The following is a 14,208-nucleotide window of genomic DNA, read 5'->3' as shown; positions in this document are numbered from 1 at the left end:
AGCAGTGTCTGGATGTGCTTGTGAGTTTTGTGGAGGAGCGTGGGAAGAAGGTCCCCATGTCTGGCTGCCAGGGGTGCAGCTATCACCCAGAGTGGAGCATCCCAGTGCTTCGGGCGTCCGGGCCCCATGTCACCCGGTGCCAGCTAGGCTGTCTCCTGCCACCCTGGGGCTCCCTGCAGGAGCTGCCATCGCAGTCTCTGCTCTGAGCAGGATCCGTGCGCTCTGCCCTTAGTGCCATGCTGCCGAATTACCTGCCGACGTGGTTCCTGGGAGGATTTTCCTGCCATGGTTCCCGTGCGTTAGGATCAGTAACCCCCCAAGTATTCCCCCTGCAGCAACGGTAGAGCCTAAGAGAGCTGAACTCTTGCTCCCGAGCACCTCGGGGTTTGTTTGGACCCGGGACAGAGATCAAAATCTTTTCCTGATCCAAACAAATCCTCAGCTGACTTGAATGCTTAACTCTGCTCTCTAATTATTCATGCATATGTGCTGAATGCCTTAAAAATGTGTTTATTCCCAGTAGCAGACTGGTATCCCATAGGGAAAAGCTAGCGGAAAAGATTGACTTGCAGCAGCAGCAGTAAGTTGTGACGTCTGAACTCCAGTACTGGAGCTGTTCAGTGTCTAATCCAACAGAGAAGGCAGGGAATGGTGTCCCCTTGTTGGGCTGGAGTTAGGGTTTCGGAAAGTGCTACTTGGGGGATGTAGGAAGCTGGCTTTGGAAGTGGCTGTCACCAGGGAGTCCTCTAGGACTAGTGCTGAAAAGAGCTTTGTGCAGCCTTTGAGAGGCTATCTTGATGCCTCCGCACTAGTTTGACAAATCCAAGTTGCCCCCTGCCCACACACACATCTTCTAAATTGCACTTTCTCTAAGGGAGCAGGACAGGTATGTATTCGATTTTATTGACTTTGTCAGCTACCTGACAAGGATGTGTTTGGTAGCTGTGTTGGTCTGAGACAAAAAGAAAAATGCAAAAATCTAGAACTCTTGGTTCAGAAAGATGATGCCTTTTATTAGACCAACTAAGAAATCGCAAAAAAAAAAATGGTCTTTTTCTGCAAGCTGTTGGGCTCACATGCCCTTCAACAGGGAAAATTAAAGATGGTAAGAAGGTCCCCTAGGTAGGAAATCAGCTTCCCACTGTGCAAAAATGAAGTTTGAGATGGAGGTCTGTCTCTCTGGGTCCATGAGTGTCACAGGTTTTCAGGACTTTAACTATACCCCTCAGTCTTTGTTCTGCCTACCTTCGTGGCTTTCATCTGCATCTTTTCTTCCTCTTCCTAGATCCCACTGTCTCTTTTTTTTTCTGAGCCATATTTAGCATCTCTTTTTCTGTTCCGTTCCTTTATATTTCTTCTTTCCCTAGCTCCTCACCTCTGTTTGTCTCCTATCTTCCTGTGTGTCTCCCCAAGTCACTCAGCATCCTGCTATTTGTCTTACCTATCCCATTAGTGTTTCTATCTTGATGTTTTTCCCTACATATGCCCGCTGGCCCTCACCCACCCATATACACAGCTTGGGCAAAAGGAATTACCAGGTACTAGCTATCCCATGGACTACCAGAAACAGACTTGCATAAAAGATAGTGACAGGGCAAAGATCAGGTTAGAGAAGTCAGCTTTTCTCTGCTCTTTGCAAAGGAAAAGATGCTGCAGTTCACTACACAGCTGCAGCTGGATGCTGCTCAGGAGCTCTATTGTGGACCGTTTTTGTGCTGGCCTCTGGCTGCGACGTGTCTGATGCATCTGAAACCCTTTCATCACCTCCAGCTATCTTTGGCAGCTGAAAGGGAGAGGGAATGCTTTCAGGAAGAAAGCCTCCTGCTGGCTGCTAAGCCAGTCTGTAGGAGTCTCTCGCAATGTCCTGTCTGCTCTGACCAGAGGTTTTTTCCAATCTTCCTCACTCTGTTCCTGAAGTCCTGTTTTGAGGTATACTTTGCAGGGCTGCTACTGTTGCTCTCACCTTTTCTGCAACTATCCATCTTGCTGATGACTCATGGAACTTCAAAGTCTTTTCTGTTCCAGCACCGACCAACTTTTCACTTTCTCCTCTTTAGGAAAGCACTGAGCAGTCACTGAAGTACTAGAGCCGCCTTACTTCATTGGTTTTTGCTCTGATCAGGGTTTTGAGATTCTCTTTGCTAGTATACTGGCTGAACCTTTATTTTTTTTAATGACAGCAGGTTCTGCAGAAATTGTTGGAACTTGATAGAGCTTTTCCAATAGTCCTGGCTTTCTCAAACCCTTGCTTAAGTAGCAGCATCTAAAGGACAAAGCCACTTTCAGTGTGGTTACAGAAAGTATTCTTGAGGTTTGATGATGAGTTAACCTGTGTTCATAATGTTGGAGTGATGTTATAGCCCTGATGGTCCAGGAAGTATGCCAAAGGCAAACATTTTTTGTGAGTGATGCCTTTTATTGGACCAACTGCATGGTTAGGATAGAGCTGGAGAAGCTCTCGATTGCAAGACATTTCTTCATCACCTCCTTAACATACTTTCACCTCTAGTTCCTTGGACCCACTGCTACCAGGCTGTCTTCAGCAACAGGTCAATTCACTGTTGTTGTAGACAGGTTAAATTTCCATAGGTTTAACTGAATGTGCTGCTTAAACTGTTGTGCCTTTCAGCTAGTTTTTATCAGAAAGCAGCAGAGCTTTAATTCAGCAGGCTGAGAGTGATAGCTATAGATTTTTGATTAGTGCAGCTTGTCTGACTAAATTGCATGTGTGTCTAGCTGTTAAGACATCACTATTAAAATAGGATGCATTCCACTTTGGGAATCCTTTGCACAGCTTCTGTAGATTTTACTGGGAACAACACAGCAGCCAAGGGCAGAATTTAGCTCTGTTGCCTAGGACAGGCCTTGTCAAGGGCTGAAAGCACTAACCCTACTCAATTCCATCGCTTTCATTTTCTGTCCAAGCCATTTCCCATCCTTACCTGTTAGTCCCTGCTTTAACAGAGAGTAGGAACTGGGCATGGTCCTGAATGCAGGACCTGAAGCCAAGACTTCCAGAGTGCGCATCCAAGCTCTGACTCCTGCTCTTGCCTTGGGTAAGTTGCATTAAGAAAGCAGTGGATTCAAAATCTTGGCCATTTTAAAATCTCCACTAGCTACTTGGGGTTTTTCTTACTGCCTTTAGCTTTACTAGACCTTCTTTCATGGTCTTGTCCAGTCCTGTATTTCTTTGTTGGTAAAACAGTGCAGGACAATATTTTTGTTAGAAGAAACAAATAATCTCTTTCCGTATGTATGAAGGCGAGTACTTTGCATAGCGTTTGGTTGGTATAAACACTTTTTATTGAACATCAGCGATGTGTGTATAAACTGTAAGAACAACATAAACTAGGTTTGTATAAACTGTGAGGAAAAGTGGGGCAATGGAATAGACTGCGTAGGGAAGTTGTGGACTCACTATCATTGAAAGACTGGCCATCAAGGAGAGGCATAACAGCCACTGGTTGGGGGTGATCGAGAATGTAGCTGTGCCTATTTTCTACCTTGGGTATTTCCCATGCTTCTGGGCTTTGCTGGTTGCTCCCGCCCCTGTTCCCTCCCACCACCTTTATTTTCCTGTTATATGCATCAGGGTATTTTTTAGCTTCCCCAGAGAAATTGGCTATTGGCTACAGCTAGGGCTGGGGACTTCAACTGAGGTGTGCCAATTCTACAGGAGCAAAGCCAGAGTTTTATGGCTAGAGGGTCTTGCCCCTCTGCTCAGGGTCAGACTGATGCCGTGGTCAGATTGGCACAGACTTTGTGGGTTTTTGCCTTCCCTTGTTGTAGGGGGCTTGGCCCTTTACCCAGAACCTTTTGACTATATATTGACGACATTTTATAGAAGCAGGATATTGACTACCATGGTTCCCTTGCTTTACCTGTGGTAAGTTAAGTCTATGTTGTGTCAGGGTTGAGGGTAATCTTAAGTAGAGTTTGGATTATGGTTGTATGGGATGGTTTGGATTGGGATGATCCTATCTCAGGGAGAAGGTTGGACTAGATGACCCTGGAGGTCCCATCCAGCCCTACTTCTCTGAGTAGGTATACAAATGTCTTGCTCATCTTTAAAAATGTGTCATCAATGGCTTAAGATTTAGTTAATTGTATGAAGTTGCACAGTCAAGTGCTTCAAAGTTAGGAAATGCTGGAATTAAGGAGGATCTTTCAGCTTTGACTCGGTCACTTCTCGCATTTCTGCTTGAGTTTATACCTGATGCTCAGCACGTCACTTAAATAAGTCATCCGTCTTCATAGATTCAGATTTAGGGTCGGAAGGGACCTAGTAGAACTTCTAGCCCGACCCCCCCGCCAGGGCAGGAGAACAACAAAACCCCAAAACAAGAAACGGGACTCAAATGAGTCCAGCCAGGTAGGCATCCAGCCTCTTCTTAAAGACCCCCAGGGTAGGGGCCAGCACCACTTCCCTTGGAAGTTGGTTCCAGCTCCTAGCCGCCCTAACTGTGAAGTAGTTTTTGCGGATGTCCAATCTATACCTCCTCTCCATCAACTTGTGCCCATTACTCCTTGTTATGCCAGCGGGCGCTAGGGGAAACAGCGTCTCCCCCAAACCCTTCTGGTCCCCCCTAGTGAGTTTATAGACGGTCACCAGGTCCCCCCTCAGCCTTCTCTTGTGGAGGCTGAATAGGTTCAGGTCCCGCAGTCTCTCACTGTAGGGTCTGCCCTGTTGTCCCCGGATCATGCGGGTGGCCCTCCTCTGGACCCTCTCCATGTTGTCCACATCCCTCTTGAAATGGGGCGCACAGAACTGGACACAATACTCCAGCTGTGGCCTGACCAGTGTCGCGTAGAGGGGGAGGATCACCTCCTTGGCTCTACTCGAGATGCACCTGTGGATGCACGACAAGGTCCGGTTAGCCCTGCCAACCATGACCTCGCATTGTCGGCCCATGTTCATCTTGGAGTCAATAATGACTCCAAGATCTCTTTCTGCCTCCGTGCTCTCGAGTAGGGAGTTCCCCATTGTGTAAGTGTGCTGCTGGTTCCTACTGCCCAAGTGCAGCACCCTGCACTTGTCCGTATTGAAACGCATCCTGTTCCTGTTAGCCCACCCCTGTAACCTATCCAGATCCCTCTGCAATCTCTCACTCCCTGCTAGCGTGCTCACCTCCCCCCAAATTTTGGTGTCATCAGAGAATTTAAACAGGTTACTTTCCACCCCATCATCTAGATCGCTGATGAAGAAATTGAACAGCGCAAGTCCCAGGACCGAGTCTTGTGTTCCTTGCATACCCAGTATGAGATTGTAGGGATCATCAGTGGGAGAATTCCTCACTTTTCATAGTTTCATAGTTTCTAGGGTCAGAAGGGACCTGAGAAGATCATCTAGTCCGACCCCCTGCCATGGCAGGAAAGAGTACTGGGGTCAAACGACCCCAGCAAGGTGTACATCTAACCTCTTCTTAAAAAAACCCCAGGATAGGAGCCTGCACCACCTCCCTTGGAAGTTGGTTCCAGACCCTAGCTGCCCTGACTGAAATAGCGCCTTCTGATGTCTAACCTAAATCTAACCTCTGCTAGCTTGTGACCGTTGTTCCTGGTCACTCCTGGCTGTGTCACGGTTTTAATAGCTGCTAGCCGAGGGTAGCATCCACATAGCTGAAGACAAAATAAGCATGAACCCACTTTCTTCCCCTTGCTTTTCAGGGCTAAACCCTGAGTGCTGAAAGCTGTCTAGATCACTTAGCATCCACCTTAAAGCTTCTTATTTGCAAGAGATCAGAAAGCTTATTCCCTGACCTCCTCTCTCCCTGGCAGGTTTTTATGCTCCTACAAGCCTGTTAATGTTGACCTCTTCTATGTAATAAACTGTAAGTAATTTCCAATATGTGCATTCAAAGCGCAATTTCTTGGACACTTAGACAATTAAATATGTCATCACAGAATTATTCCTACGGATGCGTTTCTGAGCTCTGCCCCATCATTAAATGCTTTTTAGAAACATAATTTGTTTGAATTCCTTCCCATTCTGCACTTAACTACCCAGAGTTGTTATTAGTAGGAGGCAGTTAGCTGCATTCTTGTTTTTAGCTCTCCATAAAATGTCAAGGTTTTCATAGAACTAGCTCAGATGTTGTTAGAAACTCTGGAAACTTGCATTAAGCCCAACATGGGATACACTGTACTCCTAAGTACACTGCGCAGTGTTCAGGTACTACTTATATTTATTAATTAGTTAACATTTGTATAGTGCCTTGACCGAGTCCTGTGTCTCTGCTAAATACTAATATTTGTACATGATGGAACTCATCTTGGGAAGTTTTCGAAGCTGTGCTTTATTGCAACTTCTGCAAACTGCTTCTGTGAGAATAGGCAGCATTTATTTTATAGGTGCTTTCAACTTCAAAGCAACTTTATTACAAATATTAACTAATCACTTATCTGGTCCGGTGAAGGCAGGAGGTATTGTGTAAGGGTTGATGTTACATCTGCAGTACAAGATACGAATGTAACAGTCTTTGTTCTAGGGAGCTTAGGGTGTAGAAAGCAGCATACCAATGCTTTTTTTCCCCTTTAGGTCTTGTTCATCTTAGTGAGCCCTCAGGAGGGGTTTGTGTGTGGAGAGAGTGGGAACCAGGCAGCCTGGGGTCAGGGGAGAGAGCTATTTATGGGAGGGTTGCTGGAACCCAGGACTGAAGTGCTGGGAATCAAGGGTCTGTTCTTCTGCTGCAGGTGAGGAAAAGAAAAAGAAAACAAAAACACCACATTAAGCTTCCCAAGCCAGTGCCAGAAATTACCTTCCAAGCTTCCTTTAACTGCCTGGAGGAGAGCTGCATGTTGACTGCAATACTTCATTGGGCCCTATTACAGTGCACAACCCCCAAATTCCATAACGATCAGTGTTTGGTGCTTAAAATCCTTAGGCAATTTGCTTTCTTTTCACCTGGAGAAATCTGCTTGGATTTCTCAGCCATCTGCTTGTGCGCTGGCTGACTTAGTATGCGTTCTGCCGTTTGCATTTTTCCTTGTTCTTATCATAAGTGACAGCCTTCTTGATTGTAGCCTCAAAGAAGCTCAGCAGTGAAGAATTTTATATGTTGGTCAAGGGAAGTAGAAAATAGCATGCAGATGGCTGATGGGAGCCACTCTTCTATTTCACAGCATTTGATCAAGCTGCTTGAAAAAGGAGTTGTGATTTTCCTGAAGAAGCCATCTTTTTTTTTTTTTTTTAATATAGCATCTTTCTGCCAAAGACCTTAGATGTCCTGGGTGAAAACCTAGCAATACATGCATGGTGCCAGGGAACAAGTTTGTAAGGAGGCCATAATGGAGAAGAACTTTAAATGAATGAAGTATCCTATATATGTTAAGGGATGGTTTCTCAGAAGGGGATTAATAGTGCTGGTTTGTAATGCAATGACTTCCTTCACCTGTAAAAGTACCATAGCAAAGTGTCCATTCTCCCTTTTTAGCACCCATGCCTTTCCAAACCTACATTACAGCCCAGTCTCTTTCACAACAATGGATAGATATATAAATCATACTAGGAACTGGAAGCCTCATGCTATTCCCATTAATTTGTCACTTCTGCATATTGGAGAAACTACTTAATCCTTGGACTCATCTGATGTTCCCAGTTATTGCGCTGTCTTGTGATTTTTGGTCTCTCCTGAGTGAAGGCTGCTACATGGAGTATCAGGCTGCCAGCTGGTGGTAACTGCTTTCCACCACCGCCAGCACTGGCCTGGATTAGAAAAAGCAAACTTCTGAAAGGAGACCTGTGTCTCTTTGAATTCTCTGGGCCTTCCAGTCTCTGCATTTTTAAATCATGTTCCTTGATGAATTACTCCTGAACACCTTCTGCCTTGCCTCTTATAATTGCTGTATGTATCTTTTTTGTTACAAGCAAAGATCTAATATTTGAATATTTGTATTGAGCCTGCTAGAAAACGGCACAATGCAGACGATCATTATGCCACTGAAAGATTTCCTTAAAGGAATTCTAAATACAGTGTTACTATGGAGAGTGGGTGGTGGGTTAGACATAGTAAGTTTTGTTCTCTAAATTTAACCTGATTAAAACTCTTAATCTAAACCTTCAAATGCATCTAATTCTTGGCTTTTCCTTTCCTAGTTCAGGGTACAGCAGAAGAATTAATGCCAGCATGCAGCTCTCTTACCAAAGTTCATTACAGACTATGTTCCTGATTGTCCAAGGAGCCTGAACCATTTATTTGACTAGACTGTTTTGATGCTGAGCGCTTTTGAAAATTGGTCAGTGTGTGTAGCAAGTTCACCCACTCCTGAAATACCATTGCCACCTTCCAGGAGGGGCACAGCATCTGTCTTGTGTCTTGAACACTAGCCAGCAGTTTGACAGGGATCTTTTTTAATGCTAGCTTCTCCAGTTGGAACTAGGAGGGAGCCATATATAAGGAGGTCTTCTATCCAAGTATTTATCCAGCCTGACCCTTCCTAGGCAGAGTGGGTTAAATTCTGATACTGAACTGTGTGTCTACCTGTACAAAAAAGGAATGTTTGTTTTTTTTTTAATGGAATAAGCAGATAACTGTTGATGTTTCTAAATGTCTTTCCTTCTGTGGAGTGTGCTGAGACCCTGTGCATTCTCTTTTCTGAGATGGTAGGACAGGCTGTGATCATCTCTACTCAGAAGAGGTAGCTCAAGAGCACCACGTGTTCAATGAGACTTTCTCATTCCCAAAATTGTTGCATATAACAAATAGCTTTTTTTTGTTTGCCTTTTGCAGATTAGCAGGTACTGATGGATGTTTCCAACAGCCCTGAGCGAAATCCCTGCTCTCCGGAGGAGGAGAACCGGCAGCTTTCCGATGATGAGATCCTGAAGGAGAGTGGCTCAGATCGAGATCTCGATGGAGAGGGTGGACAAGGCAGCATCTTGGAGGATGAAGAAGAGGAGGTTGCAGCCAGGGCACTGAGTCACAGCAAAGAGAATCACTCAGATGAGGAGGATCGTTTAAGCGAAACCAAGTCTCAGGACTCTGACAATAATGAGCAGAGGAGGGAGCTAAAGAACTCCCCGTGTCGCAAGGGGGAGGAGGAAGATGGGACAAATGACCTTGGAGACGAAGCATCCTCTGTCACTCGGGAACTGGATGAACACGAACTGGACTATGATGAGGAGGTTCCCGAAGAGCCAAGTGCTGCAGCCGCAGAGGAAGATGCAGAAAAGGCTGGGGCTGAAGAGGAAGAGGAGGAAGAGAAGGGGGATGATGCCCCTGAGGACGAGAAGAAATCCAGCACCAAAAGCGACGATGAAAAGGATGGTCAGGATCCTGTCAAGGAGAAGAAGAAAGAGGAAGATGATGGAGAGATTGATGATGGAGAGATTGATGTAAGTGCGAGGCTGCTCTTGACATGGCAGCCTGGGCATTGCTTGGGGAAATCCTTTGGCCTGCTTTATCGGGATTGCCTTGCTGAGTTTTTGACATGCCTCTTTTTTTTTTTTAACATGAGTAGCTGCAGTCAGAGCGAGCACATGGCCTAACTCAAGGGTAGGCAATGTTTTTTGGCCAGTGCCGAAAAAACCACAATGTCTACCTTGGAAGGTGCCGGAGCACCAAAGTGCCGGAGCCCAGAGCAGCTGTTTGCAGCTTCCCGGCTGCAGCCATCCCACGGAGCCTGGTCTGCATGCAGCAGGGCTTGCAGCCTCCTAGCTGCCTGCTGGGAGCAGCCTGGGCTCTGTGGCTGGCAGCAGCTGCCTAGAGCCCAGGCTGGCGGTAGTGGGCCGAGCAAAATGGCCTTGCGTGCCACGCTCGGCACGTATGCCAGGGGTTGCTGACCCCTGGCCTAACTGATGACATCAGTCTACTCTAGGTTCTTGGCTTGTCCCTCTTGCCTTCCACCCCTTCAAGCTCATATTATCTCCCAGAAGGTAGCTGAGAGCATCTCTGCCAGGGAGCTTGCTTTGTTCTGTGTTACAGCTTCAACTACTTAGGTGCCAGATGCTTCATAGTTTGGAAAATCTGCCAGTTGCAAGGCCTGGAAAAAAGAGTCTGCTGCTATGGCTATGTCAGCAGAGCCCCCGAGCAATGATGCTGATCAAGGGCACAGGGTCTCCAGAGCTTCAGGGCACTGCTTCTTCCCTGGCTCCCAAAGGATGCTTGTTGGCACCACATTAATTAGCCCGGTGCTCGCATCTGTCACATCAGGTATAATGCTATTAACCTCCCAGGCTGTGACAGTTGCTATAGGACGAATGCCAGGCATACACGGGAAATCCAAAGGTTTTAAACTATGTTATTGTATTGCTGTTGGCACTGTAAATAGCACCTTGGAGCTGGATAGACTTCATAGATTTCATAGATTAAGGGTCGGAAGGGACCTAGTAGATCTTCTAGCCCGACCCCCCGCCAGGGCGGGAGAACAACAAAAAACCCCAAAAAGAGAAACGGGACTCAAACGAGTCCAGCCAGGTAGGCATCCAGCCTCTTCTTAAAGACCCCCAGGGTAGGGGCCAGCACCACTTCCCTTGGAAGTTGGTTCCAGCTCCTAGCCGCCCTAACCGTGAAGTAGTTTTTGCGGATGTCCAATCTATACCTCCTCTCCATCAGCTTGTGCCCATTACTCCTTGTTATGCCAGCGGGCGCTAGGGGAAACAGCGTCTCCCCCAAACCCCTCTGGTCCCCCCTAGTGAGTCTATAGACAGTCACCAGGTCCCCCCTTAGCCTTCTCTTGTGGAGGCTGAATAGGTTCAGGTCCCGCAGTCTCTCACTGTAGGGTCTGCCCTGTTGTCCCTGGATCATGCGGGTGGCCCTCCTCTGGACCCTCTCCATGTTGTCCACATCCCTCTTGAAATGGGGCGCACAGAACTGGACACAATACTCCAGCTGTGGCCTGACCAGCGTCGCGTAGAGGGGGAGGATCACCTCCTTGGCTCTACTCGAGATGCACCTGTGGATGCACGACAAGGTCCGGTTAGCCCTGCCAACCATGACCTCGCATTGTCGGCCCATGTTCATCTTGGAGTCAATAATGACTCCAAGATCCCTTTCTGCCTCCGTGCTCTCGAGTAAGGAGTTCCCCATTGTGTAAGTGTGCTGCTGGTTCCTACTGCCCAAATGCAGCACCCTGCACTTGTCCATGTTAAAACGCATCCTGTTCCTGTTAGCCCACCCCTGTAACCTATCCAGATCCCTCTGCAATCTCTCCCTCCCTGCTAGCGTGCTCACCTCCCCCCAGATTTTGGTGTCATCAGCGAATTTAAACAGGTTACTTTCCACCCCATCATCCAGATCGCTGATGAAGAAATTGAACAGCGCAGGCCCCAGGACCGAGCCCTGGGGGACTCCGCTACCCACCTCCCCCCAGGTTGAATATGACCCATCCACCACTACCCTCTGAGTGCGACCCCTCAGCCAATCTGCAATCCATCTGACTGTGTAGGCATCGATGCCACAGTCGCCTAGTTTTTTAACTAGGATGGGGTGAGAGACTTGATGGTGCTGGACTTTCTACAAGCAATGTGGGGGGTGAGGAAGGGCAGAGACACGATCCCTGCAGCTGCTGATTTTAGAGTTTAAAAACAAAATAATTCCTGCTCAGGCAGGGACAAGATGATGATGTCCTCAGGAGCATTTAAGGTCTACATTTTTACTCTGCACACATTTTTAGGTTTTAGGAACAAGTTAGCAGCAAGGCTTATTTTAAATGTGTGTATGCCCTCTGTTGGCACCTCAGAAATGAACCCTTACTCAGGAGAGCTTGCCTTGTATTGGATTTCAGCAGGAATATAGCAGAATCAGTTGTTAACCCACCTCTCCGCAGATCCGCTGTTTATTTCCAGCTGGCCCACGAATTCCCCTTTCTAGTTGCTAACTTGATACAAAGGCATAAAACTTTTTCCCAACACAACTTTTTCCATATAAGCAATTGCAGTTGTTGCCGCAGGGATGTTCTTCTCCCTACTGGGAGGGAATGGATCCACCAGATGATCTCTCTGTTGCCATGTGGTCCACCCTGAAAATGTTTGTGCCTCCTGGGGAAGAAAGCTGAGGCAGATGAGGGGGCAATACTACACGGCCTTGGAGGTTGAAGAGCTTCTTGAGGGTGCAAGTGCCTTGTGCCCCTGCAGCACTTGCCACCATCAATTCACTCTATTTAAACTTCCTTTGACCTTCCAAACCTGCCACAATCAAGTGGGCAAGAGCTTTCTCAGTAAGGATTTCCTCTGGGAGAATACAGACAAAGGCCTGTCCTCTGAAGCTATGTGTAGCTGGTACTGTGCACATGTATTTAATTTCATAGATTATATTCTGATGTCTGGTCTTCTGCTATGACAGATTATGAAGGCAGTCCCAGAGAGCTCTCGCATGCTCAATCTTCCACAGGAGATTTCCGAGTGCATTGTGCTGGGTCGTAGCTCTCAGTTTACATCCAGTCGCTTATATGCAATGATCAACTCCTGAGTAGAATGTTAACACCCCCCACCCTTACCTTTTTATTTAACTGCTGCCACTGGGACTTTCCAAAGCAATAGATACAGCTTCCTTGCTGAAAGCTGTTCATGAGATTCTGTCATCTATATGCTGTAAAGAGGCAGTTTTTAATGGTTATTACAACATGCATTATCCTTCAGACCTTAATATGGAGATCCAATACAGATGCTGTGCATCTCCCCATCAGTCATGCTTTCAGACCTTGTCTGTGTCCACAAGTTGCGTTGTTTTTTTTTTTTTTTAAAAAAAGGAGGAGGGGGGGTTTTTAGGTTGATAGACTAATGGAAGGTAAATTGGTATGATGTATGAGTGCCCATTCAGGGGTTTGTCTCGGTTAACTAAAGCATACATTACTTAAAAAGCTGCAGCTTAAATCTGAAGCCTTATCTATGTTATAGTACCAAGCTGCACTTACTGCATCCAGTGCCCACTGTCCTCCATAAATTATAGAGCTGATACCCTCCTTCCACACAGTTGTAGTACCACAGCTTCAAACTTAATTTCCATGACATCTTGTCCAGGATCCATTCTCAATGCCTTTGATATTTACTTGTTTTGAATTTATTGTGGGTATGGTTTGAGGAAAGCTGGGGGGGGGGGGGGTTGTCATGGTGACCTGACTGACTTAAGCATCTTTTTCTTCCTTTCTCAGGATGATGATCTGGAGGAAGGCGAAGTTAAAGATCCCAATGATAGAAAAGTGAGGCCACGTCCCACCTGCCGGTTCTTTATGAAAGGTAACAATATACTGCATCCCTGGGAGTAGACCAGGCACTCTGTAACTCCTCTTGTTCAGTGTGCAGCTGCAAGACTGCAGGTCATATGATGCTCAGTGTCCCAGACATCCCTCAGTATCGTCTTTCTTTTCCTGGGTAGATTCACAAACTGCCAGCATGCAAAATGCGTACAAACTGCTCTGCCTTAGCTGTGGCATGCTTTGCTTGCAGCAAATGAAAAGAAAACTGCTGGTGTTTTCTGGCAGCTTGAAAGAAGAACCTCAAGCTGTCAACTCTGATAATCAAATATTGCTTAAGCTGCTGTTAAAATGCTATACCATACTAATTTGGGAATGGAAAAACACTCCTTAGGCTACGTCTCATCGGCACCCAGCCAGAAGAGAATTGTTCCCTCCAGTCCAGTATCCAAAGTGCTGCTTTTAAATCCCAAACAATAGGGTTCAGTTTCTTCCCTTGAGAGACCTTTACTGAAAGACCTCTTACGGAGACTAAGTCTGGAATTGATGAGTTTCCCTGAAAATAGTAACTGGGCATGTCATGTTCCTTTCTTCTCGGCATGGCTGCTTCGACAGACATTTTCTGGTGTGCATCTGTTGATATGAGTCTGGCTTGGCTGTGTAGAGGTGCAGTTGATATGAATGGAAAGCCACAAATTCCAGAGCAGCCCAAAGGTAGCTTGACATCAGGTCTGATTGGGTGAGGAATGGCACTCTGTATAGTGTAGGCCCCTGGGATTGGCAGCTGGCTGGAAAAATCCTCTGATTTAGGGATGCTGTTCTGGGTAGAGACTCAGAAATGGAGACCTATTTAAAGCAGATAACAGTGTAACCTTCATTAAACAGATTTAGGGTCTTTTGGCTTTGCATTAAAAAGAATTGTGCCTTCCCCCTCTTCTTGATTTCTCTTAACTTTTGATTTCAAATAATCCCAGAGATGATCTGAACAAAACTTAACACTGTATTAACACATTCCCATTATAAAACCTGAAGGGGAATATTAAAAGAGTTTCCCCTGCTACCCTCCCCCCTTTTTTT

General features: G+C 46.3%; 1 protein-coding gene across 1 annotated transcript in view; it reads left to right on the top strand.

Moving 5' to 3' along the window:
- Window positions 1-6,670: 6,670 nt before the first annotated feature.
- ZC3H18 (zinc finger CCCH-type containing 18) overlaps window positions 6,671-14,208 on the top strand; it is a 72,198-nt gene continuing 64,660 nt past the window's right edge. The window contains exons 1-3 of the mRNA XM_019505407.1: window positions 6,671-6,693; window positions 8,730-9,334; window positions 13,090-13,174. Coding sequence (XP_019360952.1) covers window positions 8,744-9,334; window positions 13,090-13,174 — 676 coding nt within the window. The 5' untranslated portion in view covers window positions 6,671-6,693; window positions 8,730-8,743. The remainder of the gene's footprint in view (window positions 6,694-8,729; window positions 9,335-13,089; window positions 13,175-14,208) is intronic.

This window comes from Gavialis gangeticus, unplaced genomic scaffold, assembly GCF_001723915.1.
Source record: "Gavialis gangeticus isolate Ggan-Ray unplaced genomic scaffold, GavGan_comp1, whole genome shotgun sequence".
NCBI classification, from domain to species: Eukaryota; Metazoa; Chordata; order Crocodylia; family Gavialidae; genus Gavialis; species Gavialis gangeticus.
Note: the sequence above shows the minus strand (reverse complement) of the source record. Positions and strands in the feature narration are given on the sequence as shown.